At 49.6% G+C, this 27,908-nt stretch overlaps 1 protein-coding gene across 1 annotated transcript in view; it reads right to left on the bottom strand.

Moving 5' to 3' along the window:
* LOC142295829 (phosphofurin acidic cluster sorting protein 1-like) overlaps window positions 1-27,908 on the bottom strand; it is a 330,571-nt gene that overhangs the window by 52,152 nt on the left and 250,511 nt on the right. The window contains exons 10-11 of the mRNA XM_075338917.1: window positions 22,987-23,141; window positions 15,565-15,675 (exon numbers count right to left, since the gene is read on the bottom strand). Of these exons, the coding sequence (XP_075195032.1) occupies window positions 15,565-15,675; window positions 22,987-23,141 (266 nt within the window). The remainder of the gene's footprint in view (window positions 1-15,564; window positions 15,676-22,986; window positions 23,142-27,908) is intronic.

The following is a 27,908-nucleotide window of genomic DNA, read 5'->3' as shown; positions in this document are numbered from 1 at the left end:
TATTTGTCCAATTACTTTTGACCTCCTAAAATGTGGAGTGTTTGTAAAGAAATGTGACAATTCCTACAATTTCTATCAGATATTTTTGTTCAAACCTTCAAATTAAACGTTACAATCTGCACTTGAATTCTGTTGTAGAGGTTTCATTTCAAATCCAATGTGGTGGCATGCAGAGCCCAACTCGCCAAAATTGTGTCACTGGCCAAAGATTTCTAGACCTAACTGTATATACATATACTTACATACATACATATATACATATATATATATATACATATATACATATATACACACACACACACGTGTGTGTATGTATATATATATATATATATATATATATATATATACACACACACACACACACACACACGCACATATACATTCATGCATACATACATATATATATATATATATATATATATATATATATGTATACATACACACACAGTAATATCCAATGATAATATAAATCCCTGCCACCTACTGCTCAGAAATAGCCATGGGTAACTGGTTCAAAAAGTAACATACGAAACCAATACACAAAAATTTGAACCAAGCAAACATTCGGTAAGTTAAAAAAAGTTCATTTTTTTCTCATTAATGTACACTCTGCACCTCATCCCCCATCCCCCATCCCCCCTCTTCACAGAAAAAAACACACAGAAATGTAGACATTTTTGCATATGTTTAAACAAGAAAAACTGAAATATCACATGGTCATAAGTATTCAGACCCCTTTTAATTTTTTCACCCTCCCTTTTGAGCTAGTACAGCCATGAGTCTTCTTGGGATCCTGTATTTGGGGTTGTGATGGTGGGATATTGTGGGTCATGTACCATTTTGTGTGGGTTCATGTTTAGGCGTGGTTCACTATCCATTATTTGTACTGCTTATGTGTACATTGCATTGTCTGTAGATAATCACCCCCTACAGTGTTTCTGTCCCTAGGTCTGGGGGAGGGGTCCAGGGATTCAACTAAACTCTCTGTTTTACTTGGAGATTAGCAGTCTGTTGGAGAACTTTAAGAATGAAGCAAACCATGCCTGATGAAGAGACACGAGTAGTCTCGAAAGCTGCTATTCTTACCATCTTTTCAGTTACCATTAAAAGGTATCAACCACTGAGGACTCTCAGTTCTTTTAAACAAACTGTTTTTTTTCTCTACTGGCTAACACGGTACAAAGATATATTTTACCTGTATCAAGAATGAAGCAGGAAGATTGATCCTCTGGTAGAAGCTGAGACTTCTCAGAGAGAGACCTGGACATTTATCGCTTACCGGACTATATTTGTGTTACTGGATTAATTTGACCATTTTGATTTGCTTGGAATAAATGCTCTTTGGATTGTACCGCCATCTCTCGCTCTGTTGATTGTGTGATATGGGAGAAGGACCCCGTGACAACTGGTGGCAGTGGTGGGATCAAAAGAGCACAGCCTAATGGAGATCCACCCACAGAGTACTCCTACTGCCTTCTCCAGAATGCACATTGGAAGGAGTACGACGCAGAGGAGATGTTATCGATGTGGACAGCCTGGGCATTTGCAAAACACTTGCTCTGTTGGTCGATTGAGGAATGATCTTGCAACAAATCGACCTGTTCATTCTCTACAGCCGAACACAATGGGGGAAGAGTTCTCACCCCTTCAAGTTAACTTGCCTAATGATTCAGACACTCATGGTCGGCCACTAGGGGTTCATGGGGTGCGAGCCACAGCCCTGAGTTCCTCTTACCATCAAAGTAAGCACTTACAGGAGGTTGTGCTGGATGGTCAGAGAGTCATTGGATTTTGTGATTCTGGGGCATTTCTCACAATAGCTGATCCCCGGGTGGTTCGGCCAGAGGCAATACATCATGGAACAGGGATTGTTATTGAATTGGGTGGAGAACAAAAAAGGAATATTCCAAAGGCGACTGTGAATCTGGACTTTGGCTTTGGAGTCAAGCAATGTGTGGTTGGGATGATGAGCGGCCTGCCTGCAGATATTCTCCTAGGAAATGATGTGGGAGATCTACAGTGTTGATTTGTGGGTGCAGGAAACACAGTTTGAGTGAAGTAGGACACAGAGGGAAGCTTGTCCTTACAGCCCTACCGCTGTACAAGGGACTATCTACAGCTTTTCCATCCAATACAAGTGTGGAAGCCAACACCGGAATGCTGATGGACTGTCCCAGCAAGAAGAACCATAGACTATCCACAGCTGAGCAACATGGACTTAAGGGAGATGGTCAGAGGTCCGTGTAGACCTCATGGCATACTCACTTATTAAAAAGGAGGGACAGGTTGTGATGGTGGGATATTGTGGGTCATGTACCATTTTGTGTGGGTTCATGTTTAGGCGAAGTTCACTATCCATTATTTGTACTGCTTATGTGTACATTCTATTGTCAGTAGATAATCACCCCCTACAGTGTTTCTGTTCCTAGGTCTGGGGGAGGGTTCCAGGGATTCAACTAAACTCTCGGTTTTACTTGGAGATTAGCAGTCTGTTGGAGAACTTCAAGAATGAAGCAGGAAGATTGATCCTCTGGTAGACGCTGAGACTTCTCAGAGAGAGACCTGGACATTTATCGCTTACCGGACTATATTTGTGTTACTGGATTAATTTTACCCTCTATTTTGTGGATTATCTTATGGACTGTTTTGATTTGCTTGCAATAAATGCTCTTTGGATTGTACCGCCATCTCTCGCTCTGTTGATTGTGTGATATGGGAGAAGGACCCCGTGACAACTGGTGGCAGTGGTGGGATCAAAAGAGCACAGCCTAATGGAGATCCACCCACAGAGTGATTACAGAAACTGGATTGCTTCCAGTCTAAAGGAGAGAGCCAAAGATCTGGGCCTGAGCTACCAGGGACTGAGTAAAGAAGCCTTAATTGATCTACTGGTGGGTGAGAGCCAGTCCATCTCCTCCCAGATGTCTGACGGACAACCACTGGGGACGGGGATCCCTGCCCCAAAAAGCCAGTGGCTGGTGTGGTTCGAAGAAGAGATGGCAGCTCTTGGCCCCAGTGTATCTCAGGAATATAAGGAGCAGGCTGCTCGCCGAGCATAGCGGAGACCAGAAGCAATGGAGTCCGACAGAGGGAGTAATGTGACTGGGAGTGTAAACCCAGCGATCCTGGAGCCTGTGCGGATTACCCGGGCGGACTTCAAGCCATTTGATGAGGCTTCCGGAATGTGGAAGGGTTCTTTAAGGACTTTGAGCAGCAGTGTGCGGTGATGGAGGTTCCTCAGTCTGGCTGGATGCGTTTGTTGGTGGGACTCCTGACCGGAAGCCTGGCAAAGACTTATCACACCATTGACTCACAGCAGAACCGGGATTACAACATTGTAAAGCAGACTATCTTGGATTACCATGCCATCACCCCAGACTCACATAGGGCACAGTTCCGGGACCTCCCATACACCACGGGGGGATCGTTTAGGATGTATGGCCATAAAATGTCCCAGGCATGTCAGAGATGGCTGGAAGCGGAAGACACCTTCACTGTGGAAGATGTTATACAGGTATTTCTTATAGAACAATTTCTGTACAAGTGTCCCTCAGAAATACGGGAATGGGTCAGAGAGCGCATGCGGTGCACCTTGGATAGAGCTGCAGCCCTGGCTGATGAGGCCCTTACTATCTGACGGCAATGGAGGGGGCTTCTGGACAATAAGCCACAGCCTGCTCCTACTCCCCGGCCCTCTCCAGTTGTATCTGCCCCTCCAACCAGCCACAGGCCGATGACAACCACGGCTCACAATCCTGGGCCCCAACAGTTCCGACCACGCCCTGGGGGGATCACAGAGAGGAGATGTTATGGGTGCGGACATTCAGGGGCACAAAAGACTTGGTAGCTGAAACCCCAGACGGTGCCTCATCCTGGGCCTCCGTACTCTCAGACTCAACCTCAGAATTGAGCGTTGACACCACCTTCTGCAGGATGGGCACTGCTTCCTCGTAAAGTTCTCCTCCCAGAAAACTCCTGGACAAAGCTTCTGCTTTAGTGTTCCTAGAGCCAGGACGGTAGAGAACAAAAAAATTAAACCTCTTAAAGAACAACGACCACTGAGCTTGTCTCGGAGAAAGGCGATCAGCTGACTCGAGACAGTGACAGGGTGAACGGCCCCTTCCAAAAAGTGTCGCCATTCCCCAAATGCCAATTTGATGCAAGTAATTCCCTATTACCAATGTCATAATTTTGTTCAGCCGGCGATAACGTCTTAGCATTGAAGGCACATGGGTGACGTTTACCAACCGATGGACCCTGAGCAGTAATGCAGTGCCTTTGTGTGCCACTGCATATGTTTTTGTAATTATGTTGTTTTTTCAGTTGGCGCCTGTTCACACTTGTGGAAGCTGTTGGTCAGTTTTCTGATATAGTTTTAGACCCCTGAGACAAAATAACCCCTACCCCTACCTCAGAAGCATAAACCTCCACAGTAAGGGGAAGTGACACATTGGGCTGCATAAGAACCGGTGCTGACGTGAAGCATTTTTCCAAACAGTGAAACGCATGTAAAGCACTGTCAGACTGGGCAGAGAAGTCCGTACCTTTCTTCATCATGTCAGTCAGGGGTCTCGCTATAGCAAAAAAAAATCGTAATAAACTTTATGTAATAGTTGGCAAAATCCAAAAACCTTTGCAGCGCCTTAAGATTTTCAGGACGGTCCCATTTTAGAATAGCCTGTAACTTGGCAGGATCCATCCTAAACCCAGAGGCGAAAATAATGTAACAGAAACGGTAACTGCGGTACAGCAAATAAACATTTCCCAAGCTTAGCGTACAGCTTGTTAGCCGTAAGTAACACCTGTTTGACATGTTCCATGTGTGACCTGAGATCTAGAGAATAAATGAGAATGTCACCCAGATATATAACAAACTTCCTCAACAGGTGAGCAAATATATCATTGTCAAAATGTTGAAAAACCGCAGGCGCATTGGTTATGTCATATGGCATCACTGGATTTTGAAAGTGACCCTCAGGTGTATAAAATGCCATATTCCGGAGGGGCGTGTCCTGGCTATGAAGGAGTGAGGACGTGACTTGTCTTAGCTCCTGCCACTGGACTTTATAACTGATGATCCACGCAACTGAGGACTCTGCAACACAGGCTATGCAGCGGAGGAGACGAGGGAGATACCAGGGGTGCAGCAGCAGAGCTTCACAATCGGAGGAGAGAGGGATCAAACACTTTTTATCCAGGCCGGGGCAGAGAGAAGCTTCACAGGTGGCACCCAAGATGGCTGCTAAGGCTACACACGAGGTGAGCTCAGCGTGCAGCAGTGAGATGGCAGCTATGGAGATGCAGGGAAAGGCTCAGCAGCTGACGCGACTGAGAGGAGAGACCACCTGGAGTGAAGAGGAGATACAGAAGATAAGGCCAGACAGCCCAAGATTACAGGTACAGGGGAAACCCGGAGTGAGAAGCACGGGGGAAGTGCCTGCTGATACAAACACTAGCCCTGAAGCCTGGAGGCCTCTGGAGGGGGAAGTAACGTCCTTTCCTATAACACACATGCAGGAGTGTGAGGAATTTCAGGAGGGGGGACACTGCACTGCAAATGAGTTACAGGTCCCTGACAGAAGTGAGACCATACCCAGGGAGAAGCACAACATAAATCTAAAGTTACCAAATGCAGACAAGCATGCAGGGTCAGGGCCAGCCATAACAACAACACAAGAGTCAGGAGTTCTGACAGAGCTTAATGAGATGCGGGCACGTTTCTCAGCTATACCCACCAGGGAAGATATGGAGGCATATATAACCAGGCTGGAGCAGGCGTACCGCACAGAGCTGTCAGCCCTGAAGGGGGAGGTGGAGAGAGTGGACACCCAGAGTCAAGTGCAGGCAGCTAAAATTCAGAATATGGAGGACACTTCACAGGCCCACGGGGCACTATTAGAACAACACTCCCGCCAAATACAATACGTGGTTGAAGCAATGGATGATGCTGAAAATAGGGGCCGAAGAAACAATCTCAGAGTGCGCGGCCTGCCTGAGTCTGTCGAGTCCAAGGACTTACATGGCACCCTTCAAGTGATCTTCAATAATATTCTGGGTGAACCATCGAGCCAACCCCTGGAATTGGATAGAGCGCATAGAGCGTTGGGCCCCAAACCAGCCCAGAACGACCGACCTCAGGATGTGATCTGTAGGGTCCACCGCTATGTTATTAAGGAGGCCATTCTGTTTAAGCTCCGCAGTGGAGTATCACCATCGTATGAGGGGAGCCAAATCCAGATTCTACAAGATCTATCCCGTTTTACCTTACAAAGGAGAAGAGCTCTTAAACCTCTGCTGGACATTCTCCGCTCATACGAGTTTCCATATAGCTGGGGGTTCCCCTTCCGCCTGCAGGTTCGGCACGCGGGACGAATGCATGTTCTTCGGTCTCCGGCGGATTTACCCTCGTTCACCGCGGCCTTGGACATTCCATTAGTGCCTATAGAGGACTGGCCGGACTTTCCAATGGGGGGGGGAGTCATCGTCCCAGCCGGTGATCGGATGCGTGGCTTTCATAGAGAAAGAGGAGGGAGGCCGGTCTGATGTATAAGAGAATGGTGGATTAAATTGTTCTAGTATGATTTTGGTTATAGGATCACAGTACGATGGAGTCTATCCCCTGGTCCTGATGGGAATTTCGCGTTGTGGGGTTATTGTATCGCCCTGGACAGGGGGGTGGGGGGTTCCCTCCTTCCATCCTGGGTGTAATGGGGGGCGCCCCTCAACATTATAAGGTACAATACCCTCTCAAAGCCCCTTCTCCCTTCTTTATACAGAGCTTTAGTTGCAAATCAAAATATATATAGTTAAAAGTTGTTTTTTAGTCCAGGGCAGGGGGCTCCTTTGTGGAAAGTTCCCTCCCTGATTGGGATAACACGCCACAGGGTAGTGGCGTAGGATTAACATCCCTGGTATATAGAGATTCTTATTTTTCTGCATTTACCTCTAGTCTATTTGACCAAGTATAAGGGTCACGTTACGACCCTACAGGCAAGAGGTGCTTTGACCTTTTTGCCTACGGTACTCTCTCTTTGTTTGTAGTTTCCTTTATATACTTAATCCTTCTACCCCCCCCTCTTTTTTTTTTTTTTTTTCTTTCTCTCCCCCTCTCCTAACCTTCTCTATTCTCTCCACCCACACCTCTCTTCCCATCCCCATCCTCTGACCCTACTTCCCGGTTCCTCACCGTTCCTCCTCCTCAGAATGACGCAGATTACCTTTGGCTCATTGAATGTGAGAGGCCTCAATGTCCCGCAAAAACGGTCTCAGGTATTCTTTGACATGCATAAGAAACGAGTCCATATATTATTGATTCAGGAAACACATTTCAAAACTGGTCACCTCCCTAACTTTAAAGACAGATATTACACCAAATGGGTCCATAGCACCATAGCACCAACCCAGAGTCAAAATCAAAAGGGGTGTCTATAGGCATCCATAAAGCCCTGGTGCACACGGTTCTGGACACGAGAGTGGACACTGAGGGAAGATTCATTTTTCTGAAAATTAATGTTAATTCATCTATCTTTACCATTGTCAATTGGTATTTACCAAACAGAGATCCGGCGACGTCCTGCTCCTCTCTCCTGTCATCATTGGATGAATTCGCAGAAGGGACCGTGATCGTGGGTGGCGATTTAAACTTCACTTTGGACCCTAAGGTAGATACAACTTCGGGACACAATTTTCTCTCTCTCAGAAAGCTAACAAAAGTTAAACGCTCAATACAAGAGCTTCGATTGGTAGATGTGTGGAGAACGTTACACCCAGTGGAGCGTGACTACACATACTTCTCCCCGGCTCACTCCTCGTACAGCCGCATAGACCTGTTTCTTGTGAGCCAAAAGGCTCTGACTTGGTAGATACAGGCCTCTATAGGCAGTATATCCTGGTCTGACCACGCTCCTATATTCCTGAGCCTTACTATCCCAGATGGGGCAGGGAGGCCGTGGTCTTGGCGGCTGAACGATAGTCTGCTTGGGGATCAGGGGTGCATGAAGGATCTACAGAACACGATTGATGAATTTTTAGAAATACACTCAGAAGACCCCACAGCCCTTCCCGTGCAGTGGGAGGCACTTAAATGTGTGTTGAGAGGGGTTTTGATCAAACATGGGGCTAGGCTTAAGAGAGAGAGAGCCCAAACCATTTTGTCCCTACTTCAGAATATTTCAGATCTGGAAAGGGCCCATAAGAAGACATTATCACCTTTGACACTGGCGGAGCTAGTCAAAAATAGAGAGGAGCTTAAATCGATTCTCGACCGACAGTATGAGCGACATAGGACTAGAATAAAAAGATTCCTCTATGAGTATGCAGATAAATGTGGTAGACCACTAGCTAGGATTCTACACCCTAGGGGAGACCCCAGCCACATTCCCATGATTAAACAAGCAGACGGCTCTTCGACTCAGAACCCAACTCTCATCGCGGAACAGTTCCAAAAGTATTATAGAGACCTATATAACATAAAGGGCAAATTTGGAGACATGCCACATGACGCATTAGAAAATAAAATAAACGACTACGTATCCAGAACGGCCCTACCGGTTATACCCAGCGCTGAGGTTGAAAATTTAGAGACGGACTTTACAGAAGCAGAAGTGGCATCTATCATTAAAGAATCTCCCTCAGGCAAAAGTCCGGGTCCAGATGGGTTCACCCCTAAATTTTATAAAATATTCCAAACTCAGCTATCCCCGTTCTTGACTAAAGTATTTAATTCCATCTCAGAAAATTCCCAATGGGTGGCGCAATCTCTCGAAGCCCATATATGTGTTATCCCCAAACCGGGGAAGGATCACATGTTAGTTACAAATTACAGACCCATTTCACTGATCAATCTAGACCTAAAACTTTTTTCCAAAGCCTTAGCCAACAGACTTGCTCTTTCCTTGCCCGGGATAATACACACAGATCAAGTGGGGTTCGTACAAGGTCGGGAGGCGCGTGACAATACCAACAAACTGTTCCTCCTGATGACCCGGTCGAGGGCTCATTCTCTTCCCATGTGTTTACTCTCAGTGGATGCGGAGAAGGCCTTTGACCGGGTCAGTTGGAATTTCATGATGGCCGCTCTAAAGCAGGTGGGTTTGGGCAAAAATTTTTTAGATAGGATTGCGTCCCTTTATTCGAGACCCTCAGCAAAAGTTAGGACGGATGGGTTTCTGTCGTCATCGTTTCAGGTCCACAATGGAACAAGGCAAGGATGTCCATTGTCACCTCTGCTCTACGTCATTGTCATGGAGCATCTCGCGGTCGCCATAAGAAATAATGCTAGTATCCATGGGATAGAGGCCGGGGGAGGGAATCGCAAGTTAGCTTTATTTGCTGACGACCTTCTCATGTTTATTTCCCAGCCACACATATCCTTCCCGTCTTTGCTCAAAGAGTTCGAGGAGTTTGGTAACTTAAGTAATTTTAAAGTGAACTTCTCTAAATCAGAGGCTATGAATGTGACCCTGTCGGCGGAAGATCTAGCCCGTACAACCCAAAATTTTCCCTTTAAGTGGCAACCGTCAGCTATAAAATATCTGGGGGTAGTTGTACCTCGGGATCCAACAAAAATTATGCATCATAATTTTCTACCCCTGTTAGAGAGGACAATTAGGGATTTAAAGAAGTACGACAAAAAAAGACTATCGTGGTTTGGGCGTATCAACGCTATTAAAATGGATGTTCTTCCTAGGTTTCTTTTCTTGTTCCAAACGGTACCTATTCAGCTGCCGGGGAGTTACTTTTCCAAAATTCGGACGGCTTTGTCAAGGTTCGTTTGGGGGAATAGGAGACCTCGGACAAGCATAAAAACTCTTACCAGACACAAAAATAATGGAGGGGCAGGGCTCCCAAATTTCCAGTTATACTACAGGGCAACTATTCTAACGAGGATAATGGATTGGCACTTCCATAGGAACTTGAAACAATGGGTCGCGATCGAACAGGACGGATTGGGAGTCCCTTTGCACTTCCTCTCGTGGATGGGAAAGGAGAGTAGGTCACAGATAGAGAAGGGAATGGAGTTTATTTGGACAGTGATGGGGACGTGGGACGGTGAGGTTAAGAGGGGTTCTCTCTCACAGGGGAGGGGTCCACTTACCCCCCTCTTTGGCAACCAGGAGTTCCCTCCGGGGCTTCATTCCAATAAATTTCTGGGATATGCTCGGGTGGAGGAAACTCGTTTTTTTCATGTGCTCCAGGGAAATACCCTGCCCCCTTATGCATCTCTACGGGCCACAGGGAGAGAGGTTTCCTGGATAGAATATATGCAGCTGAAATCGTTTCTATCCAACCAGGACAGGGAGAGGAAGTTGAGGACCCCCCCTACTCCATTTGAGAAATTGTTCTTGCAGGGTTCGTCACCTGGGCATGTCATCTCTCTTATTTATAAAATGCTGAACCAGAGAGACATGTCGGACAAACCCAAATTTGTCTATAGATGGGGAGAGGAACTGGGAGAGGACATTTCGGAGGACAGATGGAGCAGGGCGTTTCTGTGGACCCACAAACTTTCTCTGGCTTGTGCCGCCCAAGAGAAAAACTATAAAATTCTCACAAGGTGGTACCAATACCCGACCAAATTGCATGCTATCTTTCCCTCAGTGTCCGACATGTGCTGGAGATGTGGTACAGAAAAAGGGTCTATGTTACATATATGGTGGAGCTGTGCTAAATTGCAACCATTCTGGGACTCAGTGTTTTCTCTGTATAAAAAGATGAGTGGGGGTGAGGTGGAGAGATCTCCCCAGGTGGACCTCCTCTCTATCCTCCCAGGTTCATTCAAGTCACAAAAGAGGGACCTGCTGCGATTTTGTTTAGCGGCAGCCCGTATAATTATTCCCAGATACTGGAAACAGACTAGATGCCCCACGTTAGCTGACTGGGTAGAGGAGATGGCAAACCTCCAGAGAATGGAGGAACTCACAGCTGAACTAAATGGGCTCACGGAAAAATTTATCACAGTGTGGGGACCGTGGATTACGTTCATGGAGTCTCCTGAGTTCACGGTGAGTCTGGCAGGTTATTTGGGATGAGAAATGGTGACATACCTTGTCTTCCCCTCTCCCCACACACTTTTTTCCCCAACCCCCTCTTTACCCTACTTTCTTCACTCTATTTGATTCCTTCTTTTCTAAGCTTATATCTGTTCTTTTTTTTTTTTTTTCTCTAGTTTTCTACTTTTTCTTAAATGTTTATTCAATAACTTAAAAGGGGATTGTTTTATGCTGAGAGTGGTCTTGTCAATTATCAGGAAGACATGTTTAGCTGGAACTCTGATTTCTAGTGTATGGATTGTCATGGAGTGTTAGCATAAGGATAGCTTATAGAGTTCCAATGAAATCTACAATGTGATGTTATTTTTGTCATTCCGAAACTGAGAGATCACTGTTTATGTTTTATAATCTTTATAAATGTTCAAGATGTATGCTTGATTTATAAACTTAATAATAAAACAGATTTGAAATAAAATGCCATATTTCACTCATCCCCTGTCGAACCTGAATCAGGTTATAGACCCCCTAAAATAGAGAACCATTTTGCACTAGAAATCGGGTTAAATAGGTCCAGGATCGGAGGCATAGGGTATGCGTCACAAACCGTAATCTGGTTTAGCTCCCTGAAATCCAGACACGGAAAGAGTCCACCATCTTTCTTTTTAACAAACAAAAACCCAGCTGCTATCGGAGAAGAGGACGGCCTAATGTGACCATTGGCCTAACTGTCCATTATGTAACCTTTGAGAGCCTCTCAGGACCGGACAGATTATACATCTCGCACTTAGGTAATTAGGAACCTGGCTTCAGACTTATGGTGCAGCCGTAAGGTCTGTGTGGTGGCAGCTCCTGACAACCCTTCTCAGAGAACACATCATTAGGCTATGTGCCCACGTTGCGTATTTGCATGCAGTTACGCTGCATATTGCACTGCAGCGTAACTGCATGCGTCCTGCGTCCCCAGCACAATCTATAAAGATTGTGCAAATTCCATCCCCACGTTGCGTTTTATAACGCAGCGATTTGCATGCTGCCAAGACGCTGCATTCTAAAAAGCAACATGTCACTTCTTTTGTGCGTTTTGGTTGCAATGTCGGTCGGTCTCTCTCTCTCTGTCGGTCTATCCCTCTCCCCCCTCTCTTATACTCACCGATCACTGACCGAACACCGGTGCGGCGCTGCACGACTATCACACTGTGGCGGCTTCTCCAGCTTTTGAAAATGCCAGCCGCTCATTACTCCATCTCGTATCCACTGCTTCCCCCGCCCACCGACGCCTATAATTGGTTGCAGTCAGACACGTCCCCACGCTGTGTGACAGCTGTCTCACTGCAACCAATCGCAGCCGCCGGTGGGCGGGTCTATGTAGTGCAGTAAAATAAATAAATAATTAAAAAAAATCGGCGTGCGGTCCCCCAAATTTTGACACTAGCCAAGATAAAGCCACACGGCTGAAGGCTGGTAATCTCAGGATGGGGAGCCTCACATTATGGGGAGCCCCCCAGCCTAAAAATATCAGCCAGCAACCGCCCGGAATTGCCGCATCGATTAGATGCGACAGTCCCGGGACTCTACCCAGCTCATCCAGAATTGCCCTGGTGCGGTGGCAATCTGGGTAATAAGGAGTTAATGGCAGCCCATAGCTGTCACTAAGTCCTACGTTAATCATTGCAAGCGTCTATGAGACACCCCCAATGATTAACCTGAAAGTGAAAGTAAATAAACGCATACACCCCAAAAAATCCTTTATTTGAAATAAAAGACAAAAAAACACCCTCTTTCACCACTTTATTAAAATCTCCAAACATCCCTCCAGGTCAATCCTCACGAGGTCCCACGACGCATCCAGCTCTGCTACATGAAGCTGACAGGAGCGGCCGTAGAACACTGCCGCTCTCTGTCAGCTCCATGCAGCAACTGAAGTGAGTCGCACTGTTAGCAAAGACGTCACTCAGGTTACCTGCGGCCACAGGTCTCGGGTGAAGGACTCGAGCTGGCCGCAGGTAACCTGAGTGGCGGCACCGGTGATCGCGCGGCTCACTTCAGTCACTCGGAGATTTGTGGTCACCGGTGAGTCCTTCACCTGTGATCGCAAATCAAGCCGCGGCACACGCACAGAGCCATGCGATCACAATGAAGTAGGGTGAAGTTCATCTGAGTTCATTCTGATCGCGTGGCTATGTCTCGCAGCCAGCCATGCTCTTTTTGACAGTGCGGTCCCACTCGGCTCTGCTGCATCCCCATAGACTTGCAGCAGAGACGAGTGGGACCGCACTGTCAAAAGTGTCAAATGTCAAAAATTCATCCAGAACGCATGAATTCAGCAGGAATTCTGCAGTTACAATGCGTCTCAGAACGTAGCTTTTCGACTGCGCGCTGAGACGCACATGCAGTGACTTACACGCTGCGTAATAGAACGCAACGTGCGCACATAGCCTTAGACTGACAACGGATCAGGGATCCTGGAGGTTACGGTTTACACAGGTCTCCACACAGTGATTCTTACAGTAAGAGCTCCACTGAATAACGTCAACTACCGGATTGTGTAGTATGAACCATGGGAATCCTAACACAATTTGTGTAGGAAGGTCTTTGAGAAAACGGCATGTTACCCGCTCAGAATGGAGGACCCCTATACCGAGTTCTATCCATGTACACAATCCCTGAAGACCCCTTGGGAGAGAGCCGATGATAAAAATTCATATAGGGCCACAACTTGTTAACCCTTAACTGTTCATCAATAATATTGGCCCCTGAGCCACTATCAAGAATCACTTGCTGCCTCTTCTCAGATGGATTTAGTATATGGAGACCTCAGACGGAACCGGCGATCTATTTGGATTACCAGAGCCATGGCGCACTCCAGAAAGGGGGGTCTCATACATCACCAAGGACCCCTTTATCCTCTGAGAAACACCCTGAACAAGCTGGCTCTTAAGACACTGTGTGTCCACTGACCGAATTGAGTGAAGTAATCCTTAGCCGGCTGACTCCCCTGTAGAAGTGAACGGATCCCAGACTCAGCCAACAACACCGTATCAGGATCGTCGTAGAGGAGACCGGGCGCAGAAACACAAACACAGGCCCAAACACAGGGGAACCAGGAGGAAAGGATTGTGGGTCCCCACTAAGAGGTGAGGCCGCAATACCCACCTGCTGTGTCTCATTCCCAGAGGAAAGCGGACACAAATGGAAATATAATTTACACGCCTCCCAGATATGGAGGCAAACCGGCTACAATCCCCAGCAAACCGCTTCAGAAAAGGCAGTTTAGGTTCAGGTGATCCGGCAACCAACCCAGATTGTGCTGGGGAAGAAGACTGGACTGCGCCTTTAAATTCTGCCACCTGGAGAGACAGAGCTTGCAACTGCCTCACAAGGGAAGCCATAGGATCTATGGAGAAATTTGAATGGGCCAATAATAATGTCACGATGGGTGACGTAGAATTGGAAATGGGACTCCTAAACTGGCCCTCAGGCAAGGTGGCCATACCTGTCCCTCATCCCAGAGGTACGCACAATGGTGGCGAGGTCTGGACCGCCAGTGTAGCCATAACTCCTAAATAGCCCTCTTCTAATACCCCCTCACCCCAACCCAGGAGAGGGCCGGGACTGGAATGGTAAATCCCACACAAAAGACTGGGGTGACCAAAACTCAAATTCCCAGCAATCCCTCACAGAGGTATAGACAAAACGTGCTCAGGAGGAAATAAAGAAAAGGAAGGAAATAATGAATGACAAGAAGATTTCCACAACACACCAGAAGCTGGATCACCATGCACATGGACCAGAATCGCAGAAGCTATTTTCAACGGGGAAGAGCAGGTTCCACCATCTTATAAAGGGCGGAGGCGGCCGTGATACGTCTGCAGAAACCCGTGACCCTAGCAGCAATCCACAGGCCAGAAGGAATTAACTCCTGCTAGACCGATCATTAGTAATCACACAACTGATTGATATCCAGCCCTAAGTGAGCAACACAAAAGCATGAGGTGGTCAGGTGTCAACAGGGTCAGAACAGGGTCAGAAGACGCCATGACACCTGGTAAGGTTAGAGCCGGACACTATGTGACACATACACACATACATATAACGTCTTCTGGTACATAGCTAGCATTACCTTTTTTCCTGTTCCACTCTATCTGGAAATTCGTGCTTTCCTTTGCTCACTTTCCTCATGTGATCTCTCTGTGATACCCCCTTCTACAAGGAATGGTATGGCTTTATATTCTCTGACATTGGTCACCAGAACTTTCTGTATGGACTTTGCCACTAAAGTTCTCCACAGAGGGGGATTCCTGATGCTATCGCAGCTACTGATGATTGCTGCACAGCTCTTGTCACACACGTATAATGAAGGAGATGACAGCTGTATACTTATAGCAGCTTACTCTTATAGAAGGAAGGAATCACAGTGTTCTCGCAGTAGGCAGGATTGGGGCAGGCTCTACATGGGCAGGTGATGCTGTTCTGATGCATTTTGGGATAGTGACAGAATGAAGTAACAAAGATAATGACTGCAAATGTAATGTATGTGATATCAGCGCTCTGCATAGACAGTAAGATATCCCACCTGAAGCCAGGGGCTCCCCTTGACTGAATGAATCTCTCCAGGCCGTGTCCATAAAGAGGGCATTATATTTGCTGTCAAATGAGGCCAGATATCTTGCCACAGGATGGGGACCTGAGCGGGAAGATAAAGGTGCAGAATATTAATCTAAGCATATGATAAAACATCACCGCTATGGGCAGCAGTCACCGGCTGTCATATTCCCAGGAGCGACCAGCTATAGACTATCACCAGTGGGGTGACCGCACAGAATCGCAGTGTGACTGCCCCAGCAAGACCTCGCATGAGTCTCCACCAGGACCTCCTGCTCATGCGATGGTCAGCGTGTGCCACTGATGACATTTGTAGAAAGTGGTGACTGACATACAGTTCACAAGCCAACTCCCAGAAGAAGCCTGAGCTCACATACCGCCACATGCTCCCAGAGCTAGCCTGTACTCCCAAGCCAACCCGCACTCCCAGAACAAGCCCGAGCTCACATACCACCACATGCTCCCAGAGCTAGCCTGTACTCCCAAGCCAACCCGCACTCCCAGAACAAGCCCGAGCTCACATACCGCCACATGCTCCCAGAGCTAGCCTGTACTCCCAAGCCAACCCGCACTCCAAAGCCAACCCGCACTCCCAGAACAAGCCCGAGCTCACATACCGCCACATGCTCCCAGAGCTAGCCTCTACTCCCAAGCCAACCCGCACTCCCAGAACAAGCCCGAGCTCACATACCACCACATGCTCCCTGAGCTAGCCTGTACTCCCAAGCCAACCCGCACTCCCAGAACAAGCCCGAGCTCACATACCACCACATGCTCCCTGAGCTAGCCTGTACTCCCAAGCCAACCCGCACTCCGATAACAAGCCCGAGCTCACATTCCGCCACATGCTCCCAGAGCTAGCCTGTACTCCCAAGCCAACCCGCACCCCAAAGCCAACACGCACTCCCAGAAGAAGCCCGAGCTCACATACCACCACATGCTCCCAGAACTAGCCTGTACTCCCAAGCCAACCCGCACTCCAAAGCCAACCCGCACTCCCATAACAAGCCCGAGCTCACATACTGCCACATGCTCCCTGAGCTAGCCTGTACTCCCAAGCCAACCCTCACTCCAAAGCCAACCCGCACTCCCATAACAAGCCCGAGCTCACATACCGCCACATGCTCCCAGAGCTAGCCTGTACTCCCAAGCCAACCCACACTCCCAGAACAAGCCCGAGCTCACATACTGCCACATGCTCCCTGAGCTAGCCTGTACTCCCAAGCCAACCCGCACTCCAAAGCCAACCCGCACTCCCAGAACAAGCCCGAGCTCACATACCGCCACATGCTCCCAGAGCTAGCCTGTACTCCCAAGCCAACCCGCACTCCCAGAACAAGCCCGAGCTCACATACCGCCACATGCTCCCAGAGCTAGCCTGTACTCCCAAGCCAACCCGCACTCCCAGAACAAGCCCGAGCTCACATACTGCCACATGCTCCCTGAGCTAGCCTGTACTCCCAAGCCAACCCGCACTCCAAAGCCAACCCGCACTCCCAGAACAAGCCCGAGCTCACATACCGCCACATGCTCCCAGAGCTAGCCTGTACTCCCAAGCCAACCCGCACTCCCAGAACAAGCCCGAGCTCACATACTGCCACATGCTCCCTGAGCTAGCCTGTACTCCCAAACCAACCCGCACTCCAAAGCCAACCCGCACTCCCACAACAAGCCCGAGCTCACATACCGCCACATGCTCCCAGAGCTAGCCTGTACTCCCAAGCCAATCCGCACTCCCAGAACAAGCCCGAGCTCACATATCGCCACATGCTCCCAGAGCTAGCCTGTACTCCCAAGCCAACCCGCACTCCCAGAACAAGCCCGAGCTCACATATCGCCACATGCTCCCAGAGCTAGCCTGTACTCCCAAGCCAACCCGCACTCCCAGAACAAGCCCGAGCTCACATACCACCACATGCTCCCAGAGCTAGCCTGTACTCCCAAGCCAACCCGCACTCCCAGAACAAGCCCGAGCTCACATACTGCCACATGCTCCCTGAGCTAGCCTGTACTCCCAAGCCAACCCGCACTCCAAAGCCAACCCGCACTCCCAGAACAAGCTTGAGCTCACATACCGCCACATGCTCCCAGAGCTAGCCTGTACTCCCAAGCCAACCCGCACTCCCAGAACAAGCCCGAGCTCATATACTGCCACATGCTCCCTGAGCTAGCCTGTACTCCCAAACCAACCCGCACTCCAAAGCCAACCCGCACTCCCACAACAAGCCCGAGCTCACATACCGCCACATGCTCCCAGAGCTAGCCTGTACTCCCAAGCCAACCCGCACTCCCAGAACAAGCCCGAGCTCACATACCGCCACATGCTCCCAGAGCTAGCCTGTACTCCCAAGCCAACCCGCACTCCCAGAACAAGCCCGAGCTCACATACCACCACATGCTCCCAGAGCTAGCCTGTACTCCCAAGCCAACCCGCACTCCCAGAACAAGCCCGAGCTCACATACCACCGCATGCTCCCAGAGCTAGCCTGTACTCCCAAGCCAACCCGCACTCCCAGAACAAGCCCGAGCTCACATACCACCACATGCTCCCAGAGCTAGCCTGTACTCCCAAGCCAACCCGCACTCCCAGAACAAGCCCGAGCTCACATACCGCCACATGCTCCCAGAGCTAGCCTGTACTCCCAAGCCAACCCGCACTCCCAGAACAAGCCCGAGCTCACATACCGCCACATGCTCCCAGAGCTAGCCTGTACTCCCAAGCCAACCCGCACTCCCAGAACAAGCCCGAGCTCACATACTGCCACATGCTCCCAGAGCTAGCCTGTACTCCCAAGCCAACCCGCACTCCCAGAACAAGCCCGAGCTCACATACCGCCACATGCTCCCAGAGCTAGCCTGTACTCCCAAGCCAACCCGCACTCCCAGAACAAGCCCGAGCTCACATACCACCACATGCTCCCAGAGCTAGCCTGTACTCCCAAGCCAACCCGCACTCCCAGAACAAGCCCGAGCTCACATACCACCACATGCTCCCAGAGCTAGCCTGTACTCCCAAGCCAACCCGCACTCCCAGAACAAGCCCGAGCTCACATACTGCCACATGCTCCTGTTGTGGACGGGGGCCGGGCCGCTGCAGGGGCTGCTCGGATCCAGGTTGTTACTGTGGCTCGAGTGATAGCCACACCCGGGCTCGTACAGCTGTCTGTCCTCACAACCGTAGGAAGGGAGTATTTACAAGGGAGTAGTTTGTCAGTGACTCCACCCGTGGGTTGTGGTGAGAATTGGTGACACCGCCGCTGCCTGGTGATGGGACGCCCGAGGCTGATGGAGCGGGGCAGCAGGATGGTATCCCCTCCACGGGTAGGGGAGGTGTAGTCCGGGGGCCCAGGTGAACGGGAGTGGTGGCTGCGGAGAGTGTCATGCAGGGTTGGACCGGGGATGGATGGTGTACACACAGTTCCAAAGAATTGCACACAGAGTAAACCAAATTGCCAGTGACCAGTTGCCTTCGGCGGGTGTACTCGGGTCCCACACCCTGGAGTAGCAAACAGAGGTCCCTTCCTCCTGCACTCAGGGTTTGTGTCTTCAATGGGACGACTCCGCTTGAAATGGGGAAGTCTACTCCTGGTACTTTGTATGTTGGGAGCTGTGGCCCGTGAAATCTGACCCTTGGGATCTCTGTGGGTTCTGGCGGACACCCTATCCCCCGCGTTGGGCTTCCGTTTCGCTCTCTGGGCTTACTGTGGAAAAAGGCCTGAAACCTCGTCCCCGGCTGGTCAATTGACAAGGGGCTTGAAACCTTCCTCGTCCTAGGGTCTAGGCACTCCGACTGTGCACGGCCTCCAGACCGGATTCCCGCTGTCGGCACCAACGGGCTACAACCCTGCCCCGGTCCACTTAAGGTCTCCCGCGACCGGATCTCCGTCGTTTGTGGTCCTGCTTGCCGTCTGCCACCTAGTCCGGCAGTCCAGGGGCCCCAACCCCTGACTCCGCTGCCACTTCAACTGTCAGTACTGTTTTCTTCACTGTCTGACTCAGACTCCTCTCCTCAACTCACTGCCACTTAACTCAACTCCAACTTGACTGTTGTGTTCCCTCCCCTGACACCTCAGGACCCCTAGGTGGGTGTTCCCATCTGCCTGGTCCCACCCACTGGTGTGTCCCTATTGTCATGGGAGGGTGACTAGGCTTTACTGGCTGGTGTTGTGCACCTGGGTGTGGGTTTTGTGTTGGGAAGCCAAGGAGGGTGGAGTTTTGTACCTGAGATATTTGTACAACCTCTGTGACTACCTGGTTTTTCCAGGGCTTCCCACTCCCAGAGCTAGACTGCACTCCCAAGCCAACCCGCACTCACAAGCCAACCCGCACTCCCAGAACAAGCCCAAGCTCAAAAACCGCCACATGCTCCAGAGCTAGCCTGTACTCCCAAGCCAACCCGCACTCCCAGAACAAGCCTGAGCTCAAAAACTGCCACATGCTCTCAGAGCTAGCCTGTACTCCCAAGCCAACCCGCACTCCCAAGCCAACCCGCACTCCCAGAACAAGCCCAAGCTCAAAAACCGCCACATGCTCCCAGAGTTAGCCTGTACTCCCAAACCAACCTGCACTCCCAGAACAAGCCCGAGCTCACATACTGCCACATGCTCCCAGAACTAGCCTGTACTCCTAAGCCAACCCGCAATCCCTAGGCAACCCACACTCCCAGAACAAGCCTGAGCTCACATACCGCCACATGCTCCCAGAGCTAGCCTGTACTCCCAAGCCAACCCGCACTCCCAGAACAAGCCCGAGCTCACATACTGCCACATGCTCCCAGAACTATCATGTACTCCTAAGCCAACCCACAATCCCTAGGCAACCCACACTCCCAGAATAAGCCCGAACTCACATACCGCCACATACTCCTAGAGCTAGCCTATACTACCAAGCCAACCCACACTCCCAAGCCAACCTGCACTCCCAGAACAAGCCCGAGCTCACATACCGCCACGTGCTCCCAGAGCTAGCCTGTTCTCCCAAGCCAACCCGCCTTTTCCGGACAAGCCCGAGCTCACATACCGCCACATGCTCCCAGAACTAGCCTGTACTCCCAAGCCAATCCACACTCCCAAGCCAACCGGAACTCCCAAGCCAACCCGCACTCCCAAGCCAACCGGAACTACCAAGCCAACCCACACTCCCAAGCCAACTGGAACTCCCAAGTCAACCGGAACTCCCAGAACAAGCCCGAGTTCACATACCGCCACATGCTCTCAGAGCTAGCCTTTACCCTCAAGCCAACCCGCACTCCCAAGCCAACCCGTACTCCCAGAACAAGCCCGAGCTCATATACTGCCACATGCTCCCAGAGCTAGCCTGTACTCCTAAGCCAACCTGCAATCCAAAGGCAACCTGCACTCCCAGAACAAGCCCGAGCTCACATACCGCCACATGCTCCCAGAGCTAGCCTGTACTCCCAAGCCAACCCGACTTCTCTGGACAAACCCGCACTCACATACCGCCACATGCACCCAGAGCTAGCCTGTACTCCCAAGCCAATCGCACTCCCAAGGCAACCCACACTTCCAGAACAAGCTCCAAGAGCTAGTCTGTGCTCCCAGGCCTCCTTGTGCTCCCCACAGCTAGCCTGTGCCCCAAGGCGTCACCTGCTCCTAGAGCTAGCCCATGCCCCAGGCCTCCTTGTGCTCCCAAAGCTAGCCTGTACCTCAAGGCATCCCATGCTCCTAAAGCTAGTCTGTGCTCCCAGGCCTCCTTGAGCTCCCACAGCTAGCCTGTCCCTCAAGGAGTCTGTGCTCCTAGAGTTAGCCCATGCTCCCAGGCCTCTTTGTGCTCCCACAGCTAGCCTGTCCCCCAAGGCATCCCGTGCTCCTAGAGCTAGCCGATGCTCCCAGGCCTCCTTGTGCTCCCACAGCTAGCCTGTCCCCCAAGGTGTCCTGTGCTCCTAAAGCTAGCCCATGCTCCCAGGCTTCATTGTGCTCCCACAGCTAGCCTGTCCCCCAAAGCGTCCCATGCTCCTAGAGCTAGTCTGTGCTCCCAGGCCTCCTTGTGCTCCCACAGCTAGCCTGTGCCCCAAGGCATCCCATGCTCCTAGAGCTAGCCCATGCTCCCAGGCCTTGTTGTGCTCCCACAGCTAGCCTGTCCCCCAAGGGTCCTGTGCTCCTAGAGCTAGTCTGTGCTCCCAGGCCTCCTTGTGCTCCCACATCTAGCCTGTCCCCCAAGGTGTCCTGTGCTCCTAGAGCTAGCCCATGCTCCCAGGCCTTGTTGTGCTCCCACAGCTAGCCTGTCCCCCAAGGGTCCTGTGCTCCTAGAGCTAGTCTGTGCTCCCAGGCCTCCTTGTGCTCCCACATCTAGCCTGTGCCCCAAGGTGTCCTGTGCTCCTAGAGCTAGCCCATGCTCCCAGGCCTTGTTGTGCTCCCACAGCTAACCTGTCCCCCAAGGCGTCCCATGCTCCTAGAGCTAGTCTGTGCTCCCAGGCCTCCTTGTGCTCCCACATCTAGCCTGTCCCCCAAGGTGTCCTGTGCTCCTAGAGCTAGCCCATGGTCCCAGGCCTTGTTGTGCTCCCACAGCTAGCCTGTCCCCCAAGGCGTCCCATGCTCCTAGAGCTAGTCCATGCTCCTAGGCCTCCTTGTGCTCACACAGCTAGCCTGTCCCCCAAGGCGTCCCATGCTCCTAGAGCTAGCCCATGCTCCTAGGCCTCCTTGTGCTCCCACAGCTAGCCTGTCCCCCAAGGCGTCCCATGCTCCTAGAGCTAGCTCATGCTCCCAGGCCTCCTTGTGCTCCCACAGCTAGCCTGTCCCCCAAGGGTCCTGTGCTCCTAGAGATAGCCTATGCTCCCAGGCCTCCTTGTGCTCCCACAGCTAGCCTGTCCCCCAAGGCGTCCCATGCTCCTAGAGCTAGCCCATGCTCCTAGGCCTCCTTGTGCTCCCACAGCTAGCCTGTCCCCCAAGGGTCCTGTGCTTCTAGAGCTAGCCTGTCCCCCAAGGCATCCCGTGCTCCTAGAGCTAGTCTGTGCTCCCAGGCCTCCTTGTGCTCCCACATCTAGCCTGTGCCCCAAGGCGTCCTGTGCTCCTAGAGCTAGCCCATGCTCCCAGGCCTCGTTGTGCTCCCACAGCTAGCCTGTCCCCCAAGGCGTCCCATGCTCCTAGAGCTAGCCCATGCTCCCAGGCCTCCTTGTGCTCCCACAGCTAGCCTGTCCCCCAAGGGTCCTGTGCTCCTAGAGCTAGCCTGTCCTCATGAGTACTAGGAGAAGTGTAAAATCATTTTCATCCTTCATACTAGACCCAAACATGAGCACTTGAGCCCACATGGGTACCCCGATACCTCCCTCTGATATTTTGCATCTTATTGCCCTGGCTTACTTTTGGGGTCGCATTTCATGGTGAGATGACGCAGCCCATGCCACGCTGAAAGAGCAGTCAATACTCAGACTTACCAAGAGGCAGAACGAGGAACCGGAGGTAGCAGAGCCAATCTGGAGTCTTTCCAGCGAGCTGCTCTACGAAGAAGCGAAGTATAACGCTGAGATAACTCTGATCACCAGCAACTACAACTTTTACCGGTGGAGGCATCAGCGAGTTACAATTACAGCTGGAAAAAAGATAGAAATTAAGAAATTACTGCCAACCCATAACTAAGAGGACGTGGTGTGACGTGTCCTCACTATACATGGATACATGTGATTACAGGAGACGGGGTGTGACGTGTCCTCACTATACATGGATACAAGTGATTACAGGAGACGGGGTGTGACGTGTCTTCACTATACGTGGATACATGTGACTACAGGAGACGTGGTGTGACGTGTCCTCACTATACGTGGATACATGTGATTACAGGAGACGGGGTGTGACGTGTCCTCACTATACATGGATACATGTGATTACAGGAGAGACGGGGTGTGACGTGTCCTCACTATACATGGATACATGTGATTACAGGAGAGACGTGGTGTGACGTGTCCTCACTATACATGGATACATGTGATTACAGGAGACGGGGTGTGACGTGTCCTCACTATACATGGATACATGTGATTACAGGAGACGGGGTGTGACGTGTCCTCACTATACGTGGATACAAGTGATTACAGGAGACGGGGTGTGACGTGTCCTCACTATACATGGATACATGTGATTACAAGAGACGTGGTGTGACGTGTCCTCACTATACGTGGATACATGTGATTATAGGAGACGTGGTGTGACGTGTCCTCACTATACATGGATACATGTGATTACAGGAGACGGGGTGTGACGTGTCCTCACTATACGTGGATACAAGTGATTATAGGAGACGTGGTGTGACGTGTCTTCACTATACATGGATACATGTGATTACAGGAGACGTGGTGTGACGTGTCCTCACTATACGTGGATACATGTGATTACAGGAGACGGGGTGTGACGTGTCCTCACTATGCATGGATACATGTGATTACAGGAGACGTGGTATGACGTGTCCTCACTATACGTGGATACATGTGATTACAGGAGACGTGGTGTGACGTGTCCTCACTATACATGGATACATGTGATTACAGGAGACGTGGTGTGACGTGTCTTCACTATACATGGATACATGTGATTACAGGAGACGTGGTGTGACGTGTCTTCACTATACGTGGATACATGTGATTACAGGAGACGTCTCCTCAATATACATGGATACAAGTGATTACAGGAGACGGGGTGTGACGTGTTTTCACTATACGTGGATACATGTGATTACAGGAGACGGGGTGTGACGTGTCCTCAATATACATGGATACAAGTGATTACAGGAGACGGGGTGTGACGTGTCCTCACTATACATGGATACATGTGATTACAGGAGACGGGGTGTGACGTCTCCTCAATATACGTGGATACATGTGATTACAGGAGATGGGGTGTGACGTGTCCTCACTATACATGGATACATGTGATTATAGGAGACGTGGTGTGACGTGTCCTCACTATACATGGATACAAGTGATTACAGGAGACGGGGTGTGACGTGTCCTCACTATGCATGGATACATGTGATTACAGGAGACGTGGTGTGACGTGTCCTCACTATACGTGGATACATGTGATTACAGGAGACGTGGTGTGACGTGTCCTCACTATACATGGATACATGTGATTATAGGAGACGTGGTGTGACGTGTCCTCACTATACATGGATACATGTGATTACAGGAGACAGGGTGTGACGTGTCCTCACTATACGTGGATACAAGTGATTATAGGAGATGTGGTGTGACGTGTCTTCACTATACATGGATACATGTGATTACAGGAGACGTGGTATGACGTGTCCTCACTATACGTGGATACATGTGATTACAGGAGACGTGGTGTGACGTGTCCTCACTATACATGGATACATGTGATTATAGGAGACGTGGTGTGACGTGTCCTCACTATACATGGATACATGTGATTACAGGAGACGGGGTGTGACGTGTCCTCACTATACGTGGATACAAGTGATTATAGGAGACGTGGTGTGACGTGTCTTCACTATACATGGATACAAGTGATTACAGGAGACGGGGTGTGACGTGTCTTCACTATACGTGGATACATGTGATTACAGGAGACGTCTCCTCAATATACATGGATACAAGTGATTACAGGAGACGTGGTATGACGTGTCCTCACTATACGTGGATACAAGTGATTATAGGAGACGTGGTGTGACGTGTCTTCACTATACATGGATACATGTGATTATAGGAGACGTGGTGTGACGTGTCTTCACTATACATGGATACATGTGATTACAGGAGACGTGGTGTGACGTGTCCTCACTATACATGGATACATGTGATTACAGGAGACGTGGTGTGACGTGTCCTCACTATACGTGGATACATGTGATTACAGGAGACATGGTGTGACGTGTCTTCACTATACATTGATACATGTGATTACAGGAGACGTGGTATGATGTGTCCTCACTATACATGGATACATGTGATTACAGGAGACGTGGTATGATGTGTCCTCACTATACTTGGATACATGTGACTAAAAGAGACGTGGTATGACTTGTCCTCACTATACATAGATACATGGGACTACAAGAGACAGGGTATGACGTGTCCTCACTATACGTGGATACAAGTGACTACAGGAGACGTGGTATGACGTGTCCTCACTATACATGGATACATGTGATTACAGGATACGTGGTATGATGTGTCCTCACTATACATGGATACATGTGACTAAAAGAGACGTGGTATGACGTGTCCTCACTATACATGGATACATGTGACTAGAGAAGACGTGGTATGATGTGTCCTCACTATACGTGGATACATGATATTACAGGAGACGTGGTATGACGTGTCCTCACTATACATGGATACATGTGACTACAGAAAACGTGGTATGACGTGTCTTTGCTATACATTGAAACATGTGACTACAAGAGACATGGTATGACGTGTCTTCCCTATTCATGGATACATGTGACTACAAGAGACGTGGTATGACGTGTCCTCACTATACATTGAAACATGTAACTACAGAAGACGTGGTATGATGTGTCTTCACTATACATGGATACAGGTGACTACAGGAGACGTGGTATGATGTGTCCTCATTATACATGGATACATGTGACTACAGGAGACGTGGTATGACGTGTCTTCACTATACGTGGATACATGTGATTACAGGAGACGTGGTGTGACGTGTCCTCACTATACATGGATACATGTGACTACAGGAGACGTGGTATGATGTGTCCTCACTATACATGGAAACATGTGACTACAGGAGACGTGGTGTGACATGTCTTCACTATACGTGGATACATGTGACTACAGGAAACGTGGTATGACGTGTCTTCACTATACATAGATACATGTGACTACAGAAGACGTGGTATGACGTGTCCTCACTATACATGGATACATGTGACTAGAAAAGACGTAGTATGACGTGTCCTCGCTATAAAAGAGTGGTTATTAATGGTGCATTCTCAGATTGGGCCAGGGTTACTAGTGGGGTACCACAAGGGTCTGTATTGGGCCCTCTATTATTTAATATATTTATTAATGATCTGGTGGATGGCTTACAGAGTAAAATATCAGTATTTGCAGATGATACAAAACTATGTAAGGTAGTTAACACAAAGGGGACAGTTTGCAACTACAGATGGATTTGAGTAAATTAGAGAATTGGGCTGAAAAATGGCAAATGAAGTATAACAGATAAGTGTAAGGTTCTGCACATGGGAAGGAGAAACAGATGCTACGATTACTTACTAAATGGGAAACTGCTGGAGAAATCAGACATTGAAAAAGACTGAGGCATCTTAGTCAATAAGAAGCTACACTGGCGTGCCCAGTGTCAGGCAGCAGCCACCAAAGCAAATAGGGTGATGGGAAGCATTAGAAGAGGTCTGGGGTTGGGAAGTACTCAGGTCTATTAATCAACTGGGAAAAATCTGTATTACTTCCGGTGGATGGAACCACAAACTCACCTAATTACGTAGACTCGGGCCTACAGGTTGTTGCCCAGTTTAAATATTTGGGGATAATGGTCATCACTCGTGTTGAGGATTATGAGAGTCTCAACCTAACCCATATTCTGTCGAAATTTAAGGATAAGAAGGAAGTCTGGTCTCGCCTGCCCTTCTCAGCAGTTGGCCGCACTAACCTGATCAAAATGATCTGGATGCCCCAACTACTATTCAAGCTACACAACTCCACAATGGATCCCACAAAGATTTTTCCATAAGGTAATTGCATTATTCCATGAATTGATCTGGAGCGGAAAGATGCCGCGCATTAGGCTCGAGACCCTGCAGAGGGATAAAAGTAGTGGAGGTCTGGCGGTACCCAATCCATGGGTTTACTATCTGGCGGCTCAGCTTCAGCACATTCGGGGATGGGAGGACCCTGGAGGGGGGAGCACAGTATACGATTCTACAACAATATTTTCACTCCACTAGTCTGTACAAGGTTCTAGAGGCAGGAGGCTTCGGAGCTGCTGCTAATAGTTGCCCAACCCTACTACTAATCCAAAAACTTTGGGATAAAACTAAAAAACTGCAAGACATTCAGGGAATCTCACAATACACCTCTATATGGAGAACTCCATGGTTGCCTAACTTGCATCGCTTAGAGGGGTTTGGGAGCTGGGCTTTGAGAGGGATAAATAGAGTCACACATATTGTGGAGGGGACAACTCAGAGGCTTCCCTCAGTTGCAGGCGGAGTTTGGGATCCAGAATTCGGAGTTTTATAAGTACTTGCACCTGAGACCTGCCTAACAGGCAGAAACCTCTATTACGGGCAGAGCATTGGAGCAGAGCAAAGTCATGCAACGCATAGCAACCTCTAGAGGCTCAGCGGCAG

Source organism: Anomaloglossus baeobatrachus, chromosome 3, assembly GCF_048569485.1.
Source record: "Anomaloglossus baeobatrachus isolate aAnoBae1 chromosome 3, aAnoBae1.hap1, whole genome shotgun sequence".
Classification (NCBI taxonomy): Eukaryota; Metazoa; Chordata; class Amphibia; order Anura; family Aromobatidae; genus Anomaloglossus; species Anomaloglossus baeobatrachus.
The sequence above is the reverse complement of the archived record's forward strand: the minus strand, read 5'-3'. Positions and strand labels throughout refer to the sequence as shown.